Source organism: Ahaetulla prasina, chromosome 1, assembly GCF_028640845.1.
Source record: "Ahaetulla prasina isolate Xishuangbanna chromosome 1, ASM2864084v1, whole genome shotgun sequence".
In the NCBI taxonomy this organism is placed as follows: Eukaryota; Metazoa; Chordata; class Lepidosauria; order Squamata; family Colubridae; genus Ahaetulla; species Ahaetulla prasina.
Window position 1 is genome coordinate 343324016 of NC_080539.1, and position 23153 is coordinate 343347168.

Below are 23153 nucleotides of genomic sequence, written 5' to 3' on the forward strand. Positions count from 1 at the left end.
TTGCCGTGAATTGAAAACATGCTTGTTCATCCAAGCGGGACTGGCTTAATTCTTAATTTTTAAATTTTGAATGTTTTGAATTTTAATAATTTTAAATTGGGTATTCTGTTTTATTGGGTCAAATTTGATGGTTTTTAAATTTTTCGGCCATTATAGAATATGTTATTTTAATTTGTTGTTTTAAAATTGTATATTGTATTGTTTTAATCTGGCTGTACACCGCCCTGAGTCCTTCGGGAGAAGGGCGGTATAAAAATCTAAATAATAAATAATGAATAAATAAATAAATAAAAGGCTCTCTTCCTGGGTCCTGCCAGATGATACTCCATGACAAACTAGATTTGGAACATGTCTTTCTTGCTGGATCCAACCAGATGAATAGATATCAGTAGGAGAGATGGTCCTGTAAGTAACCTGGCCCCAAGCCATGAAGGGCATTGAAAGTAGCCACCAGCACCTTGATTTCAATCCAGAAGCATACTGGTAACAAGTGCAGCCTGTGCAGCAATGGTTTACATGTATTGAACAACAAGCATCCATAACTGTCCATGCTGCTCCATTTTGTACCAGCTGAACCTTGAATACTTTTACATGGAATGCTGGTCTTGCAGAAAACCCTATGCTCAGGAAAAACCTAAGGGCAAAGAGATAAGAGATGAGAGTCTTATCAACTATTGTCAGCCCTGGAGGCCATTTTTTTTCTTTGGATCTTCAGGGCTCCCACACAATGCTGTGGGAAACTGGGAGGGGGGAATTGCATAGAGTGGTGGAGATATTTAGCCATAATAACATTCCTTTCTCTGAGAGTCAAGGACATTCGGGCCTGCACCTGGAGTGGCGTGACTGGGAGGCATCTCCAGTTGGGACGGTGCATTGATTGGACCATATGATAGACATGTGGGTGCAGGGGGAAGGGGCTTGGACTTTCTTTTGGGTGGGGAAAACCCAGAAGCTTTCAAATTCGGGTTTTCCCAGATGTGCCAATATGACATCTCTAGTAAAATGGAACTTTGAGGAACTTCTAGCCTTGGAATCTTCTTTCATAGGCGGTGTTACTTGGAACCCTGACATTAACCCAAATCTCCATTAAAACTTCAACCAGCACCCCGATTCCTGTCCAGGGTCCTGAGCCCCAAGCGCCCACCCGACACTGGGAGGCATGAAAACTCAGGGAAGATGGAGGAGAGGACAACTATATGATTGAATGATTAGAGAGAGCAAAACTGAATTTGGCAAGAGGGTTGGGAAAAACAGTCCAGAAAGGAGAAACAATAAGAGAGTAAGACCCAATAAGGAAGAGGTACAGCAATAGCACTTAGACTTATATACCATCCCATAGTACTTCACAGCGCTCTCTGGGTGGTTTACAATGTCAGCATATTGCTTCCAACAATCTGGGTCCTCATTTTACCAATCTCCAAATGAAGAAGGTTGAGTCAACCTTGAACTCCATCAGGATTGAACTCCAGGTTGTGATAGAGTTTGCCTACAGTATTGAACTCTAACCACTATGCCACCAGGGTTCCTTTTTTGCTGATTGGATTGGTTGACTGATTGATAACTGCTGCTGATTTTCAATATGGAAGAGCAAACAATTTGGCAAGGGAATTCTGTAAGACAGGAGTGTTTTTCCTTCTTTTTCATTTCCCCCCTTCCTTTTAGTCCAGGCTACTTACCTCATCCTGAGAGCAATCTTCTGTGAGTTTTAAGTGGAACAATCATTCAGGAAGCAAACAGAATGAATTAGGTAGAGGAGATGTCAGGCAAGAATCCAGTAACATGGACAGCAAAGGAAGCATCATTATAATCTGCAAATTATATGCAATGTTTGTCTTCTTTCCTGAACAGGGCCAAAACTACACCTGCTGAAAGGGCAAGCCTGCTTCCTTATTGGAGGAGAAGTGAGAAGACTGAGAGTTGCTACAAAAGAAAAGATTAGGTTTTAATATCATCGTTGTTTGGAAGCATGCTCGCTTGAGCAGAAAAATGAAAACAGATTGTGGTTCCTATATAGAACAGTTGAAACTCTCCAGGAGAGGCAGAAAAATAAGCAAACACCAAGGAACAAGAAAACCTTTTAGCAGAGAGCTAATTACATAGATAGCATGTGACCCAAAGGAGGAAGATCAGGAACCACTCAGTGTCAATAAAATCAGGTACAAGGATCTTCCTAACAGCCACCTGAGCAAACCATGCCATGAAATATTGTAGAAGACATTTGATTTCCCATGGTTTAAGGAAATTTAAGAGCCATGCTGAGAAAGAAGAGATGATTCCTTTCTAAGAGGAACTGAAAAGCGATGTGTGGAATTTGGTAAGACATGAGGAAAGTTTAATTGTCTTCCAAGTGCCTGCATATAGGATGTTCTAAAACCTACCTATTGTCTTTTCTAACTGATCCTATGTGAATGAATCACATAGCAAAAATAACTTTGAAAGGAAACTGTAAGGCCTTGAGGAAGATGAAAGAACTGGGAACAGATACTTTTAAAATCAATTCCTACAATAAAAGTTCAAGACACAAAACAAATCAGGATCCTGGAATTCAAAAACTAGCCATGAAAATGGTGTCTTCAAGAAGGGTTCGGATTCTGGTCTATATTACTTTTATGAAAGGAACTTGGGATGAGATGATGGGTTCTTACAAAAACTGGGAAGGAAGCATTTAATAGGCACCTCACTAGTCTTCTTTAGAGGATAGTAAATTAGAATAAAAGGTAGAGGATGGCAAAAGCACAGATCCAAATATGAAGGCAAAGACAGGAACCATTAAAATATGAGAGTTTAAGGGGTCTTTTTGGGCAGGAAGAGGATACAGATGAGGTTTTCTTGTATCAAGCTATTGCCCATCTTCCCCCCACCTTCTGTTCTGTTGTATCTGATTCTTTGAGACTGTCTGAACAAGTCCATGCAGTTTTCTTGGTAAGGTTTTTTCAGAAGTGGTTGGCCATTCCCTCCTTTCTAGAGATGAGAGAAAGTGATTAGCCCAAGGGCACCAAGATGGCTTTGGGCCTAAGACAGGACTAGAACTCAAAGGTTCTAATCTGATGCCTTAATCGCTACACCAGAATAACAATAACAGAGTTGGAAGGGACCTTGGAGGTCTTCTAGACCACCCCCCTGCTCAAACAGGAGACTTTTTGCCATTCAAGACAAATGGCTGTCTAATCTCTTCTTCAAAACCTCTGGTGATGGAGCACCCACAACTTCCAAACTGATTCCCATTGGCCATTTTACTTTCCTTGTCTTGAATATTACCTTGGATCTATTGAAGCAGTGGACTATACATATTTCCAAACTTTAGTCTGATCCAGAAAGAGCTTCATAAACCTTCTCTTCAAGCACAGTCTCCTCATCTTGTTCAGTTTCACTTTTTTTTCCTATCATTTGTAATGTAACATGTACACTCTGATCTTCCTCCATGTCTTCTATTTCAGCTTCCTTCCTCCCCTCCTCCCCTCATACTTTTCCCTCTTTATAGTGCTGGACTAAGTTTGAATATCTTGCCCCAGAGATAGGAGGAGAATTTGCCAACTCCCTTCTGCCCTTCCTGCTACTGCTGTCCCTTGCTACTTATTCTCTCCTCTTGCATGGTCCTTCCTGGACTCACCTGCCTTAGTAGAAACAGCACCAGAGATCACCTCAGCAGTGATTCTGAGAAATCTTATATAGTGGTCACAGAGGCAGCGATTCATCTAGGAAAGCAAGGCGGAATAGACACACTTCAGTAATTGTTCCTGGCAGTGGAACAATTCCAACTTCTCCACTGTTTGAAATATCTGCTTCATTGTACTCAAATATTAAGGATGATCCTAAATGGAATGTCAGAATCGAATCTAATCCTCTAAGTATCTGTTCCAAACTTTAATAGGATTTTAACTGAAAGAATATCAATTAAACAGTTAAGCAGACTTACACATCTTAAAAATACCAGGTGGGTAAATGTCTATTACATGGAGTCTGAATCATCTCAGAATTCACATTAAATCTCAAAATACAGGCAACCGGATGTCACAGCCTTTGTTTTCTGAGTTACACCATTTCCCCTTTTCATCCATAGTAGTTTTTTGTAACAGGAAATCTTGATTTTTATGAAGCTCTTTTATTACATGGAGTGCTGTCATCGGTTTCCTTCTCCTAAATAAGGTCATTTTTCAAAAATTTTCAGAATTGATCACAATACAAATATAATCACAACAACCTGTGGTATGAACAAGATTTTTAAAAATGCAACCTTGGCGAGCATTTTGGGAACAACAGTTTATTTACAACTTGGTTCACATTTCTTATTCTAATTGTGTTCCTGGGAAGGAAAAAAAAACCCTCTGATATATGGGAGGAGGGCGATGCCGTTGTCTTGTTCTGTGTCTTGGATCTTGGGCGGTGTCTCCCTTTGGATTAGGCTGGTAATTGTGTTTCTTTGGTGTCCGTTGGAGATTAATACATTTGTGAGAGTGTGTAATTCAGTTTTCAGGTGGTCTTTGTTGGCTAGGCATTTGTTCCTGGAGATGAGAGTCTTGGCTACGGAGCTGATCTGTGCAGGGTGGTGATGTGATTGTGCGTTTAAGTAGTGGTTGTGTGTGTTTTTTTCTGGTAGATGGTGTGTCCTCTCCATAGCCAAGACGCTCATCTCCAGGACCAAACGCCTAGCTGACAAAGACCACCTGAAAACTGAATTACACCCTCCTCCCATACATCAAAGGCACCACAGATAAAATCAGCAAAATTCTCCACAAACACAACATCAAGACAGCCTTCTGCACAGACCAAAAAATAGCCAACACCTTAAGAAACCCCAAAGACAAGATCCATCTAGAAAACCAAGGAGTCTATAAAATACCATGCAAAATCTGCCCAGCCACATACATTGGACAAACTAATAGGAGAATAAATGCACACATTGCAGAACACAAAAACGCAGTCAGAAAAGAAGAAAAAGCCTCCTCCCTTTTCCAGCATCTTAAAACCACAGGACACGAAATTGATTTTGAAGGAACCAAATTAATCTCCAAAACTGAACTCTATAACAAGAGAATAATTATGGAAGCCATTGAAATAGAGAAAGACCCCCACAATATGAACAAACAGGACAACACCTCCCACCTACCAGACATCTGGAAACCAGCCTTGGTCAGCAAATGAGTCCCAACCATGAAAACTGACCCTGGACCCAGGACAACACACAACGCCACCACCAATCATCCTCACCAGATTCAAATCCAAGCCCATCCCACAGACGAAACACAACCACCATCCAGAAGCCAGACCATGCTGACACCACTGACTGCTGTGCCCCCCTCTGATCCCCACACAAGGCAGGCTGACACACAGCAGGAACACATGACAGGACCTCAGACTTGGAGCCAAACCAGGGCCTGGGATGCTGCATCATAGCCATCTGCTCAAGACATCACATCACAGAACTTCAGAGGCCACAACACCAAAGCTCAGGAACAAAAGACCAGGACCACACCCACACAGGATGCTATGAAACAGCTGACCAATCTGCAAACACCCACTCCATTTATCAATCAGGATGCAACCACAGAGCCAACCAACTTGCTCACAGCAATACTCCCCACCTCGACCAATCTGCAAACACCCACTCCATCTACCAATCAAGATGCAACCACGCAGCCAACCAAACCGCTCACAGCTACACTCCCCACCTCCCCACCAGTATTTATAGAGAGACAGCAGCTCCAATCACTCTTTGCTCGAGAAGCATGAAGCCGAAGACACCAGCTTGAAGATGATGAGTGAGACCTCGTCGAAACGTCGCCAAGATACTCTCAACCTTACACGGGAAAAGACCCAAAAATGCCAAGACCTACATACCTATACCCATGAAAACGTGTATATATATATATATTTGTTTTCTGAGGTTTTCACGGGTGTTTGTATGTAGGTCTTTGGCTGTTCAGGTTTTCTCCCGTGTAAAATTGGAGCCCCTAAAGCCCCTACAAGCCCCTAAACACAGACCCCACCACCTACCTAGAAAAAACCACTAGATCCAAAATAAAAGCCTCCCCCATCAGCGAAGAAATCCAACAAAGAATCATTCCCAGAGAGAAATCATCCAGATGCCCTAAGCTCTATGGTCTCCCGAAGATACACAAAGAAGGAACCCCACTTAGACCCATAGTCAGCTCCATAGGCTCACCTCTACAAAACCTAGCCAAATTTCTCGCCAAACAACTACAGCCCTATGCAGAATCCATCACCTCACACGTAAAAAACTCATTCCAGTTCATAGAGATCATAAAGAAACAAAACTTACAGCCCAGCGACCTACTCGTGAGCTTTGATGTCATATCCCTCTTCACCCAAGTGCCAATCAAAGAAGCCTTGACAGCTATCCAAAACAAATATAACCCCCCCAAGCACATCCTAGATCTGACCAACCACTGCCTATCCAACACATACTTCATCTATAATGGACAAAATACAAACAAGTAGAAGGAGCACCCATGGGATCACCCTCTCACCTGTCATTGCCAATCTCTACATGGAACACTTTGAAACCCAAGCTCTAGAAAATCTGATCACAAACCCAAACTCTGGCTCAGATATGTAGACGACACCTTCATAATCTGGCCACACGGAAAGAAAAACTTGACAACTTCCTCACACACCTCAATAGCCTACACCCCAAAATACAGTTCACCATGGAAACAGAAGTTAACAACCAACTTCCTTCCTGGATGTCTTAGTCTACAGAAACCCAATGGCTCCCTAGGACACACCATCTACCAGAAGAAAACACACACAAACCGCTATCTGCACGCACTCTCACACCACCACCCAGCACAGATCAACTCCGTAGCCAAGACACTCATCTCCAGAACAAAATACTTAGCTGACGAACAACACCTAAAAACCGAACTAGACACTCTCACTAATGTACTAACATCCAATGGATTCCAAAGAAATAAGATTACCAAGCTAATCCAAAAAGAACCCCCCACTAAAATCCAAGACAGAGAACAAGAAAACGGCACAGCCCTCCTCCCATATATAAAAGGCACCACAGACAGAATCAGCAAGATCCTCCACAAACACAACATCAAGACAGCATTCTGCACAAACAGAAAAATATCCACCATCCTAAGAAACCCCAAAGACAAAATTGAGTTAGAAAATCAAGGAGTATATGAAATCCCATGCACCGCCTGCCCCACCACATACATTGGACAAACCAACAGAAGAATAAGTGCACGCATTGAAGAACACAAGAACTCAGTCAAAAAAGAGGAACCAACTTCTTCCCTGGTCCAACACTTTAAAGTCACAGGACATGATATTGACTTTAAAAAGACCAGAACTATCGCCAAAACTGAACACTTTAACAACAGAATAATCAGAGAAGCCATTGAGATAGAAAAACGCCCACACAGCATGAACAAATGAGATGATACCTCCCGCCTACCAGCCATTTGGAAACCCGCCCTTATTGACAAACGAGTCCCTAACACAAGGAATGACACCAGACCCACACTCACGAGGTCCACACAGGATGTAACCACCGCACATCCACCCAGAAAGCAGACCCAAACCCACACTGATCATGAAGCACGACCAAGGACCAGAAGCCAGACCGCAGCTGCAACATTAGCCATTTCAAACCCCTCCAATCCATACATGCAGCAGACTGACACCCACTTCAGGCTTCAGCTTCGTGCTTCTGGGAGCAACGTGTGATTTCAGCTGTTTCTTCCTTTTTAACTGCTAGTGGGGGTTTGAACTGATTGGGTGGGAGCTTGGCTGTGCTCTGATTGGATGGGGTTTTTTTGTGCTCTGATTGGCTGCGGGTGTGTCCTGTTTGGGTGGGGGCTTGGTTGTGCTCAGATTAGTCTGAGTTGCAGGGGGATTTGAGCTGGTGAGCTGCATTGCTGTTGTTTGGCTTCGTGGTCGTGCTACATCTTCATTCGTGTTCATTCTTCGTGTTCGTGGTCGTGCTACATCATTCTTCGTGTTTCTGGTCATGCTACATCTTCCACGAACACAAAGCCAATCCTTGACCACAATTATTGGAATGACCGGAGCCATGTCTGGTTACACAAGCACTTCAGCAGGTTCTGCAAAGGAAAGTTTGCATCTAAGGAGATCCTGGCATGTCTGGAAGTATTTGAGACGTTTTTACTGAGGAAAGAAAGAAAACATAATTGTTTCATCCTTGCATACTTTCAGAATATCTCTGCCACCAAACAATGTAGTATATCTACATCTTTACCACATGTAACTCCCTCTCAATCCAGCCATAAAACCATGTTTTTAAAAGGTTAATGAACCAGACTTGGCTTCCTAAATAACTTGCCTGAAGTCAGCAGACAAGCCTCTGATGCCGTTGGAATACTCTGGTATTGGAAATAAGATGTTGTTAGCAACCTCTTTGTGTGGGGTAGAAGTTGAATCAAAAGCTCTAAGTGGTTAGCGACATACACATGCATTTGGAAAAGGCAGTTACTTGTTCTCATGGACTACATGTTTCCACAGTTGTTAATTTAATCAATAATTAACCTGCCTCTTAGCAGAGCTTGTTATCATAGCAATTCAAGTAGAAAAAGTACCATTTACCTGAATAATGTCTACAGAATGTCTTTATGATACAACAACTTGCAACTTGGATGTCATCTGCAGTTTAAGCCAGGAAAGCTTGTATACATGTACAACACACACACAAAGGCTCAAAAGCCAAATATTGTGATTGGCATGCTGGAAATATAGTTACACATCAGTAGCTGAACTTAAGTATCCTGCTGCATGACTGCAATTCACAGACACCTCCCTGATCATGTGATTCATTCTCACCCCTCTGCTGGTATCCCTGGTATAAATGGCATGAAAACCCGATTATGGGAATATGGAAAACTGCTTCAATATATTCCTAGCTTGTGAGTCATTGCTTAGTAAATAAAGAACTGCCTGCTGGAATATGTGAACCTACTGCTTCCCCCTTGACAATGCTGAAGACATTGACTACACTGCATTCCCAACTCTGTGTCAAATCTGATGAATCTTAAGGGAGTAATTCTCGATATAGGAAAAATTGCAGACATGGGGAGAAGAAATTTGGCCATTTTAGAAAAAGCCTGTTCATCATGAAATTATGCCCTCCTATTTGCTTTACATAATTGTTTATTGGTGGTAGGCAAAGCATCATTGAGGTGAAAAGGCAGCCTGGAAATTCCAATAGCTTCATTGTGGTTTGAGAACTGAATTCTAAAGTGCATGAATTTGAAGCTCTACTAAGGCCGTAGCAACTCTGTCCTTGTCACGTAGGAAACAGGCCTTTGAGAATATTGTATTACTTCATGGAAATTCCCTGCTCCCCAAGACATTTCATGAACTCCTTCCCTTTCTGGCTTTTAGGAAGGCCATTAAGATCTGGTTATTTAAACAGGCCCTGGGGACTGAATGATTTGGTTTTCCCTTGAGCATTTGCAAGGTGTTAATTTTGTCTGTTGAGAAACTGGAATGTGCTGATTATATTTTATCCTTGGGTCTTATTTAGATGATTTTATTAATTATGTTGTAGTTTTATATTGTCTTTTGTGTTGTTTTTATCTGGACTTATTCAGGAAAAAATGTATGCTACTCAGAGTTGGTTCTGATTGAAGTGGCCTGTAAGTTCTGTAAAATCATGTTACAAGTATATAGTGATCATAAAGTTGACTTGGAATTTCATCAGAAATCTCCAGTTAAACTTAACATAAATGGCATCTAGCAGATGTCTCCTTAACAAATCAGGTTAAATCAAAAAGAGATCACTTGAACTAAGAATATTGCTGTTCCAGTTACAAGTAAAGAATTGTGGGCAGATTTTTATTTTATTTTGAAAAGGTAAAATTGCAGGCATATAGACAGGTATTTAGGTATAGAGATAGAAAGCTTATTTGGTGTTGTGATTAAAGGTGCTGGGCTAGAAGCAGAGAGACCATGTGTTTGAGACCTGTTTTAGGCATGAAGCTAGCTGGGTAACTTTGAGCTGATCATTTTTTCTCTTCCCTAGGAAGATTCAATGACAGATTGATTATGTGCTGTCAAATCACTGCCAACTCTTAGTGACCACAGAGACAGATTTTCTCCACAATGATCTGTCACTAACTTCATCCCCTAGGAAGAAGGCAATGGTCAACCACTTCTGAAAAAGGTGACAAGAAAACACCATGAATTTGTCCATGAAGTTGTCGGGAGTCAAGACTGATTTGAAAGCATCAATAGATATAGATGAGGGGAGAATGTGAGAGAAATAGTGAGGTTCGCTCCCATTTGTTTTCCCACAGTGCCCACATGGTATGGCATCATTCCAGTGGCACTGTTTAGAAAAAAGGTTGATTATCTTCACTGATCACTTTTTACTCCACAATGTGCATGGCATTTTGCTTTATTGGGAGATGCACAAAGCAGATGATGGGGCATATTCGCAGTAGACAGGCGATGATTTTTAAAAAAATGCATCGTGCCTTATTTAGACTCCTGAACTTTTCTCTTTTTTTCTCCCACTGACTACTGTCACCAAAAAGGCATTCTAATGTTTATTAATGTGGCTAATAGTGATAACATGCTTTTTTGTTCTATTTTATCTCTATCTGTTAATGTTATTTAACGTTACTTATATATTTTCAAACCATATGTCCCAAGAAATTTTATTTCACTACCAATCAGCTATTTTAACATCAAATACCTCAAAAAAGAGGAAGGAAGGAAGGAATGGCAAGTGCTCACAATCAGTCTGCTTAGACACAGAATTAGTTCATTGTTTTGTCACCAAGGCGATATTCATTTTAACCAAGTGGCTTGAGAGCAGCAAGGAGGCTGCCTTGTATTTTCGCTGCAATTAGGATTAGAAACCTAGTTGCAGCAAAAACCAAGAATACAGCTTTGTAGAAATCTCTATCAAGCAGATTGTGAAAGATTGGCCATCATTTGTTGTTTCAAGATGGTAAACTGGATTAGGACAGATAACTATTTTGTGATTGATTTGATAAGAATTTCTCTGCGGTGGATAATTTTGAATTATCAAGTGATATAGCTCAGTCTGTACTCAAGGTTGAAGTCTTGGTAATGCAGGTCAAGTGGCCTGAAAGAGCTCTATTGAGAATGGCAGGGAATACCAGCAGCAGTAAGCAGGGCCAAAGTCAGCCCTAGGCCTCTATGGATATTGTTGGAGATTTGTCCTTGTTGGAGGGTATGTTCTTGACCGAAGCAAAATGCTAAAAGAATAGTGAATAATTAAATGGCAGGACTTTTATTTAAGAATAAAATGCTCAGAACCTACATAATAGCCAGGGAGGTTATCTCTTTACAATATGGCTGTCACAGGGGAGCATGACAATTCAAAAACAGTTGCCAATTTTTTTTCATTTATTCCCCTGCAGAATATTTCCCTTTCCCTTTTTCTAGCCAGGTAAGCATGCTTCCAAATAAAAGTGATATTAAAAACTATTCTTTGCTTGTAAGCTTTTTTTTTTCTTAAAGCAAAGAATGGAATCAAAATAATTCTTCCCAAGTATGCGATGGACTCCAAAAGCATAGGAACTCTCCCCACCTCAAAAAGGCAATAGCAAGAATATTGTCTGAACATGGATGTTTCTGCCAAGAAATAGTAGTTGTTGGTACTTAAATACCAGTGTTTGCATGTAAAACTGAGTGTGGCCTTGAGATTAAGTCCCTTGGATTCAATTAAACAATAATCAAAACATTAAGAAAAAGTCACAGCCTATATTTTAAGAATTAAAATAAAGCTGAGTTCTAAGTTGACTCAGTTGAAGTCACCTTACGTGAAGAGAAGAATGAAAAGGTAGAGGCAACTAGGTATCACTAGGTATAACTAATTATAGGCCATGGCTGACACTGTTTCTGGCATTCATGGACATCTTCAGTGTTTTTGTTGCTCTTGGGGCACATGGTTAATAATAATAATAATAATAATAATAATAATAATAATAATAATAATAATAATAATAATAATAATAATTTAATTTGTATACCGCCCTTCTCCCGAAGGACTCAGGGCGGTTTACAGCCAGGTAAAAACAACAAGCCCTCCACCAGCTTTTAATTTCCTACAATGCCTATGAGCAGCAGTATGTTGGAACTTCATGAAGGATGTTAAATGAAGGACATACACAGTGCTGATGCTGGGGAGAAAAGACATCAGGTGACCCATCAGATGGCACTTTGCTGGGTAGTTCCTGCTGAAAGTAGATATAATCTTGTTTCATTTGCCAGGTACTCTATCGTTCCACGCGCACACCTTCCTGTCTCTAAACTAATCTTGGCTCAGATTGTATTGAACTTGGCTCATTATTTGAAACAAAAGAGACACTGGAGATAGTTTTATATTATTATTTATATTATAATATGTATGTTATTACATTACATTATATGTGGCATACTTTTTGCCTTCAAGCCAGCCTTGACTTCTGGCAACTACATGGACAAGTCGATGCAGCTCTTTGGCAACATTTTTCAGAAGTGGTTTGCCATTGCCTTCTTTTTCTTAGAGCTGAAAGAGAGAGCCTGCCCTAAATTACCTAGTTGGCTTTATGCCTAAGGCAGGGCTAAATCTCACAGTGTCTTGATTTCTAGCCTGATATGAGCTCACACAACATATATTATACACACTGAATAATTTCTTTGATAACAGTTAATACCTATTACGCATTCCACAAAATATATACCTTCTGGGAAAAAGGGTAAAGTAGTTAATGTAAATCTAATCTATTTTATTTTTAATCACACAAGATCAAATGATTCATTGCTTGTAATGGACATTGTGTTACCAGCATCATTGGAACTGATATTTAATTAATGGGCTTCTGAAGGAGGTTACAACAAAACTACAAGTAAGACCTGCTCTATTGCATTCTAAATGTTTCATTCAAGGAATTTCACTTTCATTGCTCATTCTGTAGTGACCTCTACTGGGTGATAGATGAAGGTAGCATTACAGGCATTGTGGCATTAAAGAAACCTTGGTAGAATTTCTTATCAGTTCTGCTGCCAACCACCAGGAATGTACTTGGAATGTTTAGATGTTTAGAAAAATGTGGGAGTTGCACCTACTTGTAGGCTGTTTCTATGTGTAAGTATGTACATATGAAAACATTGGTTTGAAGTATTGCCCAAGCAGGAGCTCCTCAATATAATTCAAGGTTAGGAGGTAGGAACAGCAAAATGCTTCCTTCCATATCAATAGTCTCTCTTCTCTCACAGCTGTAGGCTTACTGGGTGCTACTGAAAGCTGTTAAGCAACAATAATTTTGAATTCCTTTAATGCTATCAAATGACACTTGTCAGTAGGAGAAAAAGGAATATGGACAATTGGAAATGGCAGGCTGTATTCATGTACTGCTCATCATGAGGAGAGCTAGACAAATACTGTAGCTGTAGAAGTAGGCCTGACTTTCTGATTTTCTAATTCTTAATACAACCCCACTTTCCTCATTCTGAAATTCTCTGTTCTCCAGAAGGATCTACCCTGTGGTAGTCCTGAATGTAAAAAAACAAGAACTATAATTGCTTAAGAGGACACCTTCATTTAAAAGAAAGTTATGATGCCAATTTATATCAGTTGAAAATCTGGCCAAGAATTTACAATCCAGACTAGTTTATTACCATTAAGAGAGTAGTGGTGCCTATTCAAATTCCCAGCAGAAACCTTAGCTGTTGGAACTTGCCTTTATACTGACTTTTCTTTTCTTTTTTTGATCCCCATAAATCACTTCCATTTTGCTTTATGGTTGGCCTTGTCTATGTATTACAAAGGCTTGTTTACTTGTGCCTTGCCTGTAGATGGGCTGTGCTCTTAAAGCACAAAAGGCTTCCTCTTCGTTCAGAGAAATGAGTGCTAACAATTCTATCCATACTTGCAGTCACTTACTCTGTATTAAGCAACACTCGGGCTCCCATTGATTAAGGAATATTACTGTAGTGAACTGGTTACTTGAAGCAGCTAGGAATTGCTGTCCAGCTTTGATGGGAAAAAGAGGAATTAAAGGATCAGTGAAGCCAAATAATACAGCATATTCTTAGAGATGCTGCAAGGGACTGTAAGCACTGAGTAGAAGAATGAAGAAGCTGGGGGAAGGGGGCACAGGAATTTTTTTCCCTCACTGCTTCCAGTCAAGGATGTGGCCCAGGAAAAGAGAAAAACAAAAGTTAACAACTGAATATTTTGATAATGCCAGTGGGGTTCTTCTAGATAGACTGTACCTCAAAGAGTTGGGAAGAATGTGTGTGCAAGATACCCTGAGACAATGGTGGAATTCAATTTTTTTTACTACTGGTTCTGTGAGTGTGGCTTGGTGGGTGTGGCAGGGGAAGGATACTGCAAAATCTCCATTCCCACCCCACTCTAGGCCCAGCCAGAGGTGGTATTTGCCGGTTCTCCGAACTACTCAAAATTTCCACTACCAGTTCTCAAGAACCTGTCAGAACCTGCTGAATAGCACCCCTGCCCTGAGAAGCCAATTGTAAATTGTAAAGCCAGTGTAAATGGCTTTACACTGAATCTTATGGAGGAGGAGAATACCCCCCACCCCAGATGGAGTAAGTGAGGTGATACAGGACCATGGGTGATGCCCAGCATGTGGGGGCATTGAATAATGAGTATATAGATGCAGGTAGTAATAGATCACATTTATGACCTTACGGTTCCAGTGACTATACAAATGCACAGAATATGGAGTATAGATCTAGATTCAATAGGCATTATTGACACTGATGGGATGAAACTCAAAACTAGAAAAAATGGGCATAAAGATTAGATTAGATTAGATTTATTAGATTTTTATACCGCCCTTCTCCCGAAGGACTCAGGGTGGTTCACAGACAGAATAAAACAACAATAATATACACAATAAAACAATAATTAAAAAACTTATTGAATATAAGGCCAGAATTAAAACCATTTAAAATCATTAAAACCCCATAAAATTTATATCAAAATATTAAAAGCTATTAAAAATTTCTATGCCAGTAAAGGGAACAGGAGTGGCATTATATGTGATGAAACACACGCATGTGCAGAGATCCAAGAACTTGAATATAAGGGATTAGTTAAGAATCTTTGAAAGAGCATAAGAAAGAGGAAACAACAAGGATATTATGAGCACGAGAGAGAAATCTGTGTCGTAATTAACTCAGACTGATTCTGCTTTCTAAATTAATTATCTCTATTCTGCAGCTGAAAAAGGCTTCTGGAATCAGGAGTTAGCAATAATCTCTAAATATTCAGTTCTAAGAAAGATAAACCATTTGCTGAAATATAACATACAAGGTCTAAAGATAGAAATAGCTTCACCATGTGAGGTGTACTTTGTGGAAAAAGAAACAAAGAAAACACTTTTCGTATCATTGTCCTGAGTAAAGTATCTATGAGTGTGGGGATATCATTTAATTTTGCACTAATATAAATATATGTACAATTATTTGTAAAATTAATTACTGACCATTAATTTTAGCTTTATGTCATCTTCTTCTATAGTCCTGAATTTGAATAATTATTGTACAACAAATCCTTGACACAAACATACTTCAGTTAGCAGTATTTGGATGCAATAATCAAAATAGTCCTTATATTGTATATTCCTATGCAGATACAAAATCCCATTTGCTATTTTGTGCATATGTAAAATGTGTAAAGCTCATTTGGATTTAATGGACATTTCTGCTTTATAAAACCTTATACCCAATTAGTCTGTTAAATTGAAGAGTTTCCTATATTTCTATATCTGTATACAGGCTCTGATTCTTTATACTTTCTACATATTGATCGTATCTGGAACTGAACACACTCAAAACCGTAGAAATGGTGGTAGACTTTAGGAGAAACCTTTCCATACTTCCACCTCTCACAATACTAGACAACACAGTATCAACAGTAGAAACCTTTACATTTCTAGGTTCTATCATATCTCATGACCTAAAATGGACAGCTAACATCAAAAACATCATCAAAAAAGGACAACAAAGACTGTTCTTTCTGCGCCAACTCAGGAAGCTCAAACTGCCCAAGGAGCTGCTGATTCAGTTCTACAGAGGAATTATTGAGTCTGTCATTTGCACCTCTATAACTGTCTGGTTTGGTTCTGCAACCCAACAAGAAAGACACAGATTTCAGAGGATAATTAGAACTGCAGAAAAAATAATTGCTACCAACCTGCCTTCCATTGAGAACCTGTATACTGCACGAATCAAGAAGAGGGCTGTGAAAATATTTACAGATCCCTCACATCCAGGACATAAACTGTTTCAACTCCTACCCTCAAAACGACGCTATAGAGCACTGCACAACAGAACAACTAGACACAAGAAAAGTTTTTTCCCGAAGGCCATCACTCTACTAAACAAATAATTCCCTCAACACTGTCAAACTATTTACTAAATCTGCACTACTATTAATCTTCTCATCGTTCCCATCACCAATCTCTTTCCACTTATGACTGTATGACTGTAACTTTGTTGCTGGCAATCCTTATGATTTATATTGATATATTGACCATCATTTGTGTTGTAAATGTTGTACCTTGATGAACGTATCTTTTCTTTTATGTACACTGAGAGCATATGCATCAAGAAAAATTCCTTGTGTGTCCAATCACACTTGGCCAATAAAAAATTCTATTCTATTCTATTGTTCTTAAAATGAAAAGGTTTAAATTTTAAGGAAGTTGATCCTACTTTAATTCAATTCTGAAAAATTAATATGCACATTCAAACTGATTAGACTTTCTGTTGATCAACTCTGCTGATTTTATAGAAGTATCACTGTGAATCAAACTTTACTTCTCCATACCTCTTAATTCATTTTCTTTATTCTACAATTTCACCAAATCATATTGTTTGGTAAATTTTGAAGTTGCAGCTTAATATATTGGCAGGGCACCATTTGGACAAGATTGTCCTAAAATATCTGTCCTGCCATGCAAGTAGTTGTCCTGGCAACCAACTCTGTGTTCTCCAAAACAAGCCTGCTTTATAGAATGTTTTAAATGAGCAATAAAAAAAATAACAAATCTAATTTTACTGTAGCCTGCTTCAATGGATACCTTGCATGTTTCCTGTAGCTTTCCAAAATACAGCTTTATGTGGAGCAGAAAACAAAAACATAATAACAATCAGATCAACAACGCAAAAGAAAGAAAGTAATCACATTTCTAGAAATAATATATTTCTAAGCAATGAAGCCAATTCTGCGCTTATTTGACTACAAGAGCAGGTGTGAAAACCCTTGGAAGAATCTGGATAAATGCTGCTTTTAAAGTTTACATTTTTATAAAAGAGGTTACAAAATGTAAGTGGAAAGTAAAGCTATATATTTCCTAACTACAGTTGCTGAACCTGTTTGACTCTTTTCATTTATTTAATGAATGGCAAATAGCAAAGCTGTTGTGTTGTGTGGGAAACAGTTTGTTTTGTGCTTCCAGTGGCAGCACACATTTTTTGTGTGCTTGATGATCTTGCAGGTACCTGGTTGGACATCAATTATACACTAGAGAACACTTTTCACTTCAAATAAATAAAGACATACAATACTTTTTAAGTGCCCAAGTTTTTGAATGCTTTACGGCATGGGCAATGTCCCCCTCTGTTTATAAAGTCTTTGAGGAAAATGGGAAGAACTAAGTATTCAGCAGCAAATACGTATCATTTTCAACCAACCAACCAACCAACCAACCAACCAACCAACCAACCAATCAGAATAGAGCTGGAAGGGACCTTGGAGGTCTTCTAGTCCAACTCCCTGCTCAAGCAGGAGACATCATTTCAGACAAGTGGTTGCCCAGTGTCTTCTTAAAAACCTCCAGTGATGAAGCACCCATGATTTCTGAAGGCAAGCTGTTCCACTGGTTAATTGTCCTCACTGTTAGGAAGTTCTTCCTTAATTCCAGGCTGCTTCTCTCCTTGATTAATTTCCATCCATTGTTTCTTATCTTGCCTTCGGATGCTTTGGAAAATGCCTCTTCTTCGTGGCAGCCCCTCAACTATTGGAACACTGCTATCATGTCACCCTAGTCCTCAAACCTGAAGTGAGCCTGGCAGAAGCCATCTTGGATAAAGTGACCAGATTTCAGCAATGTCAAAGCGGGACACCATTGATTAGGGGGGGGGGTGTCATAGAACGCCAGAACATAGTTAAAAATCATGTTCTGCAATGTAACGTTACAATGCAGTAACTCAACAACTGTGCTTCAATCTATATGAGGGGAAAGTGTATATAAAGTTGTAATAAACATATATATTAGGAAATGTGCATTCAAATGCATTCAAAAATGCAAGAGAATTTATACAGATTTTCACTCAGTCTTAAAAACAGTTGCAAACAGATGCAAAAATAGGATAAAGCACACTTAATTTTAAGAACTGAATGAAACTGGATAGATTTGCCTATATCTAGTTACAAGAAAAACCTTTTCTGAATTTTTCCAAGTTATAAATAGCCTCCATCTGAGGCGGTCTTGATCATTCTGCTACAGTTAGCTGTGGCTGCAGCTATACAAAAATTCAGCTGTTCTGATCAGTTCAGTTGGTAAATCTCTCCTGAGTCAGAGCTCTCTTAAAAATTAATCTGCAACTTTCAACTGTCAAATACTATTTCTCAAACCATTTTTTGCTTTTATCTTCTTAGGCTGTAAACTTGGAAGAGTATCTAGAAAACTTCCATGCTGAAGTGCACCTTTCTCCTACCCTTCTACTGAATAAAAAAATAATGTAGGGTCCGATTTCTCTGATGAATAAAACATAGCTGTTGACAAGACATGTCCCAAATCAAAGATGGTAGTGTATACACACTTTCTTGTGATTAATTCAGCCTCACTGAGGGCTGTGGATAGAGAAATTCTACCAACCATCTGTCATTGGGGAAAGTTCTTTTTTTGTGATGAAGTCAGCTGCAAAGTAATTGTGAAGGTTCTTTTTTTTTCTTCTTCAACAATTATCTCCTTTCACCATGAACTTGATTAAAATCCAGCACGGAGCATGCAAACAAGCTTTGTAAATTTGTAGTCTGACAAAAGGGAAAGGGAAAATGATCTGCCTGACAAGGAAAAAAAAAAACTTGCAGAATGGATAAGAATAGAAGAGAACTCATGCTGAGCCAAATAAAAGTATTTACCTGGATGCAGTCTTGTTGATTGATTGCATCAGACAGGGCTTGAATCAAGGACATGAACTTTCTGTCTTTCAGAAATTATCTCCATATCAACTCTTCCCCTTCCGAGATCTGCAGTTGCTGTGGAATTTAAGCATACTGAGAGTGTTGGTTATGTTCTGACTTGATACAAGGCTGTCATTAAACTGAGCAGGACTAAATGCACAATGTATCTAAAGATGGTTGCCTTAATAGAAAACTAAAAATTTTCTGACAATATTTATGAAGGCCTTTAACTGAGTGATTCTGTCTTTAGGATCATGATGAATGGAGACCAGAAGAAAAAGAAAAATATATTAAATAATAATTGTAAAAAAATAATAATTTTGAAATTTATCTGTGTGCGAACAAAGGCTCAAAAATTGCTGGTGACCAACTAAGAGTCAAATATCAGGTGAAAACAAGAAGCCTTAAAAGATCCGTGTTGGGTTAAAGATAAAGACGCTCTCGTCATGACTGACTCCATAAAGTCTTCTTATTAGCATTAGAGAAACGATTTATTTGCCTTCTGGGCTTTTTTTTATTATATTCAAAAGTTCTTGTTTAATCATTTTATCACTTCAGTCTCCTCGTATCTCGGAATGTCTGTTGCTAACTGATTCTTTGAGTTCTTGTAAGCTCTCACTTGCATCATCAATAAACTAACTTGTCATGTTGTTTTCCAATTCCTCTTTTCCAATTGCTTTCATTTTTCCAAGAATCAGATGATTCTTGCTTTTGCATTGTGTGTTCACCATATTTAACGTTTAGATTCATTTTAGTACTTCTGTCTGGTTTTACTTCATTGAGTTAGTGGTCAGTTATTTTAGTGCCTCATGAGAGCCATTTCATTTTTTTTTTGCATTGGATATTTTGTTTCTTCTTTAAAAATGTCACAAATTTTAAAGTTCTTCTGTCCATTCAAATCTAATCAATTAAATCTATTCTTTATATTCATTGCATGAGGGTTTTTCCAGTCTGCATAAGATTGCGACATGTCTAGGGTTACATCATTCTAAAAAGCTTCATTCTAGATAAATTCAAGACAAAACAAATCAAATGGTTGCAGGATGAGACATTTGAGAACTTCTGTAACATGAAAAAAAAATCTTATCAGTCAAATTAGAGTGTAAAAGATAAAGTGATTCAGTTTAATTTAATAAGTTAATGGGAGAAGTTCAAGGAAACAATGGTAGAAGACCAAGATCATGGCAGTCCCCCCCCTTTTTTTTAATTTTGTCACAACAATATATGTAGGTATCATAAAAAAAGATTATATAGTAAATAAACATATATATATATGGGTAAATATAAGGAGGTATAAGCATATATATAGGAAGGAGAAAAGAAAAAAAAACAATAGGACAGGAACGGTAGGCACGTTTGTGCGCTTATGCACGCCCCTTATGGTCCTCTTAGGAATGGGGTGAGGTCAATAGTAGAAAGTTTTTGGATAAAACTTTTAGGATTATGGGAAGAGACCACAGAGTCAGGTAAAGTATTCCAAGCACTGATGATTCTGTTACAGAAGTCATATTTTCTGCAATCTAGATTAAAGCGGTTGACATTAAGTTTAAATCTATTAGTTGCTCTAGTATTATTGCAATTAAAGCTGAAGTAGTCTTTAACAGGAAGGACATTACAATAGATGATTCTGTGAGTTAAGCTTAGGTCTTGTCGAAGGCGATGGAGTTCCAAGTTTTCTAAGCCTAGGATTTCAAGTCTGGTGGGATAGGGTATTTTATTGTTTTCAGAGGAATGGAGAACTCTTCTTGTAAAATATTTCTGGACACGTTCAATTGTATTGATGTCAGAGATGTGGTGAGGGTTCCAAACAGGTGAGCTGTATTCTAGAATTGGTCTAGCAAATGTTTTATATGCTCTGGTTAGTAGTGTGGTGTTTTTGGAAAAGAAGCTACGCAAAATTAGGTTTACAACTCTTAGAGCTTTTTTTGCTATGTAGTTGCAGTGGGCTTTGGCACTTAGATCATTTGACATGAAAACTCCAAGGTCTTTAACGGGATGGGGGTCGTCTGTAAGGTAATGTCCATCTAGTATGTATTTAGTTTTTGGGTTCTTTTTTCCTATATGTAAGACTGAGCATTTGCTGGTTGAAATTTGGAGCTGCCAATTTTTAGACCAAGCGGATAGATGATCAAGGTCGTTTTGAATGATAGAAGTATTGTCTGTGGTGTTGAATAGTTTGACATCATCAGCAAAGAGAACACAATTACTTGAGATGTGGTCACAGAGGTCATTAATGTATAGTATAAAGAGTGTTGGTCCAAGGACGCTGCCTTGAGGAACGCCACTCTTGACAGGAACAGGATTTGATAGAGCATTGCCAATTTTGACCACTTGTTGTCTGTTAGACAGAAAAGCAGATATCCATTTGTGGAGGGGTCCTGAGTTTTAGGAGAAGTTTATTGTGTACTACTGAGTCAAAAGCTTTGCAGAAGTCTATGTAGATTGCATCTATTGATTTGCCTTGATCGAGATTTGAAGTCCATATCTTTTTGCAGTGGAGAAGTTGTAAGTTACATGATAATTTTTTCCTGAAACCAAATTGTTTGTTGGAGAGTAGGTTGTTAGTTTCTAAGTGTGAGGTAATGGATTGGTTGATGATAGATTCCATGACTTTGCAGGTGACGCAGCAAAGGGAGATCGGTCTGTAGTTTTCGACTAAGCTGGGGTCTCCTTTTTTGAAGATAGGGATGACTGTGGCTAGTGACCAAAGTTTGGGAAGAGAACTGGTAGTGAAAGCTTTATCAAAGATAATACTTACTCAGCACAATCCCTTTGTGAGATTGTGCTGAGTTATATGTTGAACTATTTCTTCTACATTTCTGCATCCTTGGATGTACTTGTGCTGCACAGAAGACACTAATGTCCTGATTCATTTATTTTCTAATTAAATGCCCACAATTCTACAGCACACAATGGAAACATATATGTCTAGGTTTTAAAACGTTTCACAGAAAATATAAATCCTGCATTGAAAAAAATAGGTGTGGAAGTTTATATCCTTTTGGCTTATCTATTCGTTAGTAACTTTTACAAGCCAAAGACCTTTTACATGTCGAGGACTTTTACTGCTACCTTTTAAAATTCCCAACTCATATTGCTGAGTTCCCATTGATTTTCCTGGACTTTGATTTTGTTGAGCAAAGACTAGTGATGGCTGTTACTTCTATTACTAAATAATATGCAAATATTACTTCCATTATATTATATTATTACATTATATTATTACATATTCTATACGTTTGAGTTCTATTTGCTCAGAACTGGAAGGTATGTGGCTGGGGAATTCTGGGGAATTCTGGGAATTGAAGCCCACACCTCTTCGAGTTGCCAAGTTTCAAAAACATTGCCACAATGGTTAAGAGCATACAATTAAAATGAGACAAAAGTTCATCTGGATAATAGTGATAGAATATACTTTTTAATGATTTTGTGGAAGATCCTGCTTTGAAAATTGTCATTAGTTGCTGGGAAGAAAGCTTGTTCAGAAACCCAGGACAGCTGCGAAGACTGGTCAGCCACCAGATCTAATTGTGGAAATATAACAGTGCCTTGTCTAATGGTCAAACTGAGAATTGTGACCAGTTGCTGCCTTAGAATATGAAAACATGGTTTGAAGTGAGTTTGTAAATCATGATTTGTATCAACAATGGTTTTGCTGAAGCAACTGAAAAGAGAAAAAGGAAAAGAGATGAAACCTATTTGGTTTTAAATGCTACTGATATGCTACTGTACCTAAATAACAAGTTGTGTTAAATTACAAGTCTAAAACTACATTAAGCACATGGTTGGATGGACATATAAGATAAAGTTTCCTTCCTTCCTTCCTTCCTTCCTTCCTTCCTTCCTTCCTTCCTTCCTTCCTTCCTTCCTTCCTTCCTCCCTCCCTCCCTCCCTCCCTCCCTCCTTCCCTCCCTCCCTTTGTACTCAGTAAAACTGTCCTTTTTTATGGTGTGCATTATGTATATCCTCCACCCAATAATAGTGGATG

The 23153-nt window shown here is 38.8% G+C and overlaps 1 protein-coding gene across 2 annotated transcripts in view; it reads right to left on the minus strand.

Annotated features, from left to right (window-relative positions):
- Window positions 1-23153, minus strand: part of NUDT14 (nudix hydrolase 14) — a 142750-nt gene that overhangs the window by 100039 nt on the left and 19558 nt on the right. The window contains exon 2 of one of the 2 annotated variants that reach the window (XM_058162874.1): window positions 19124-19240. In XM_058162874.1, coding sequence (XP_058018857.1) covers window positions 19124-19177 — 54 coding nt within the window. In that variant the 5' untranslated portion in view covers window positions 19178-19240. Of the gene's footprint in view, window positions 1-19123; window positions 19241-23153 lie in introns of those variants that run through there. The other variant, XM_058162876.1, reaches the window with a different exon arrangement.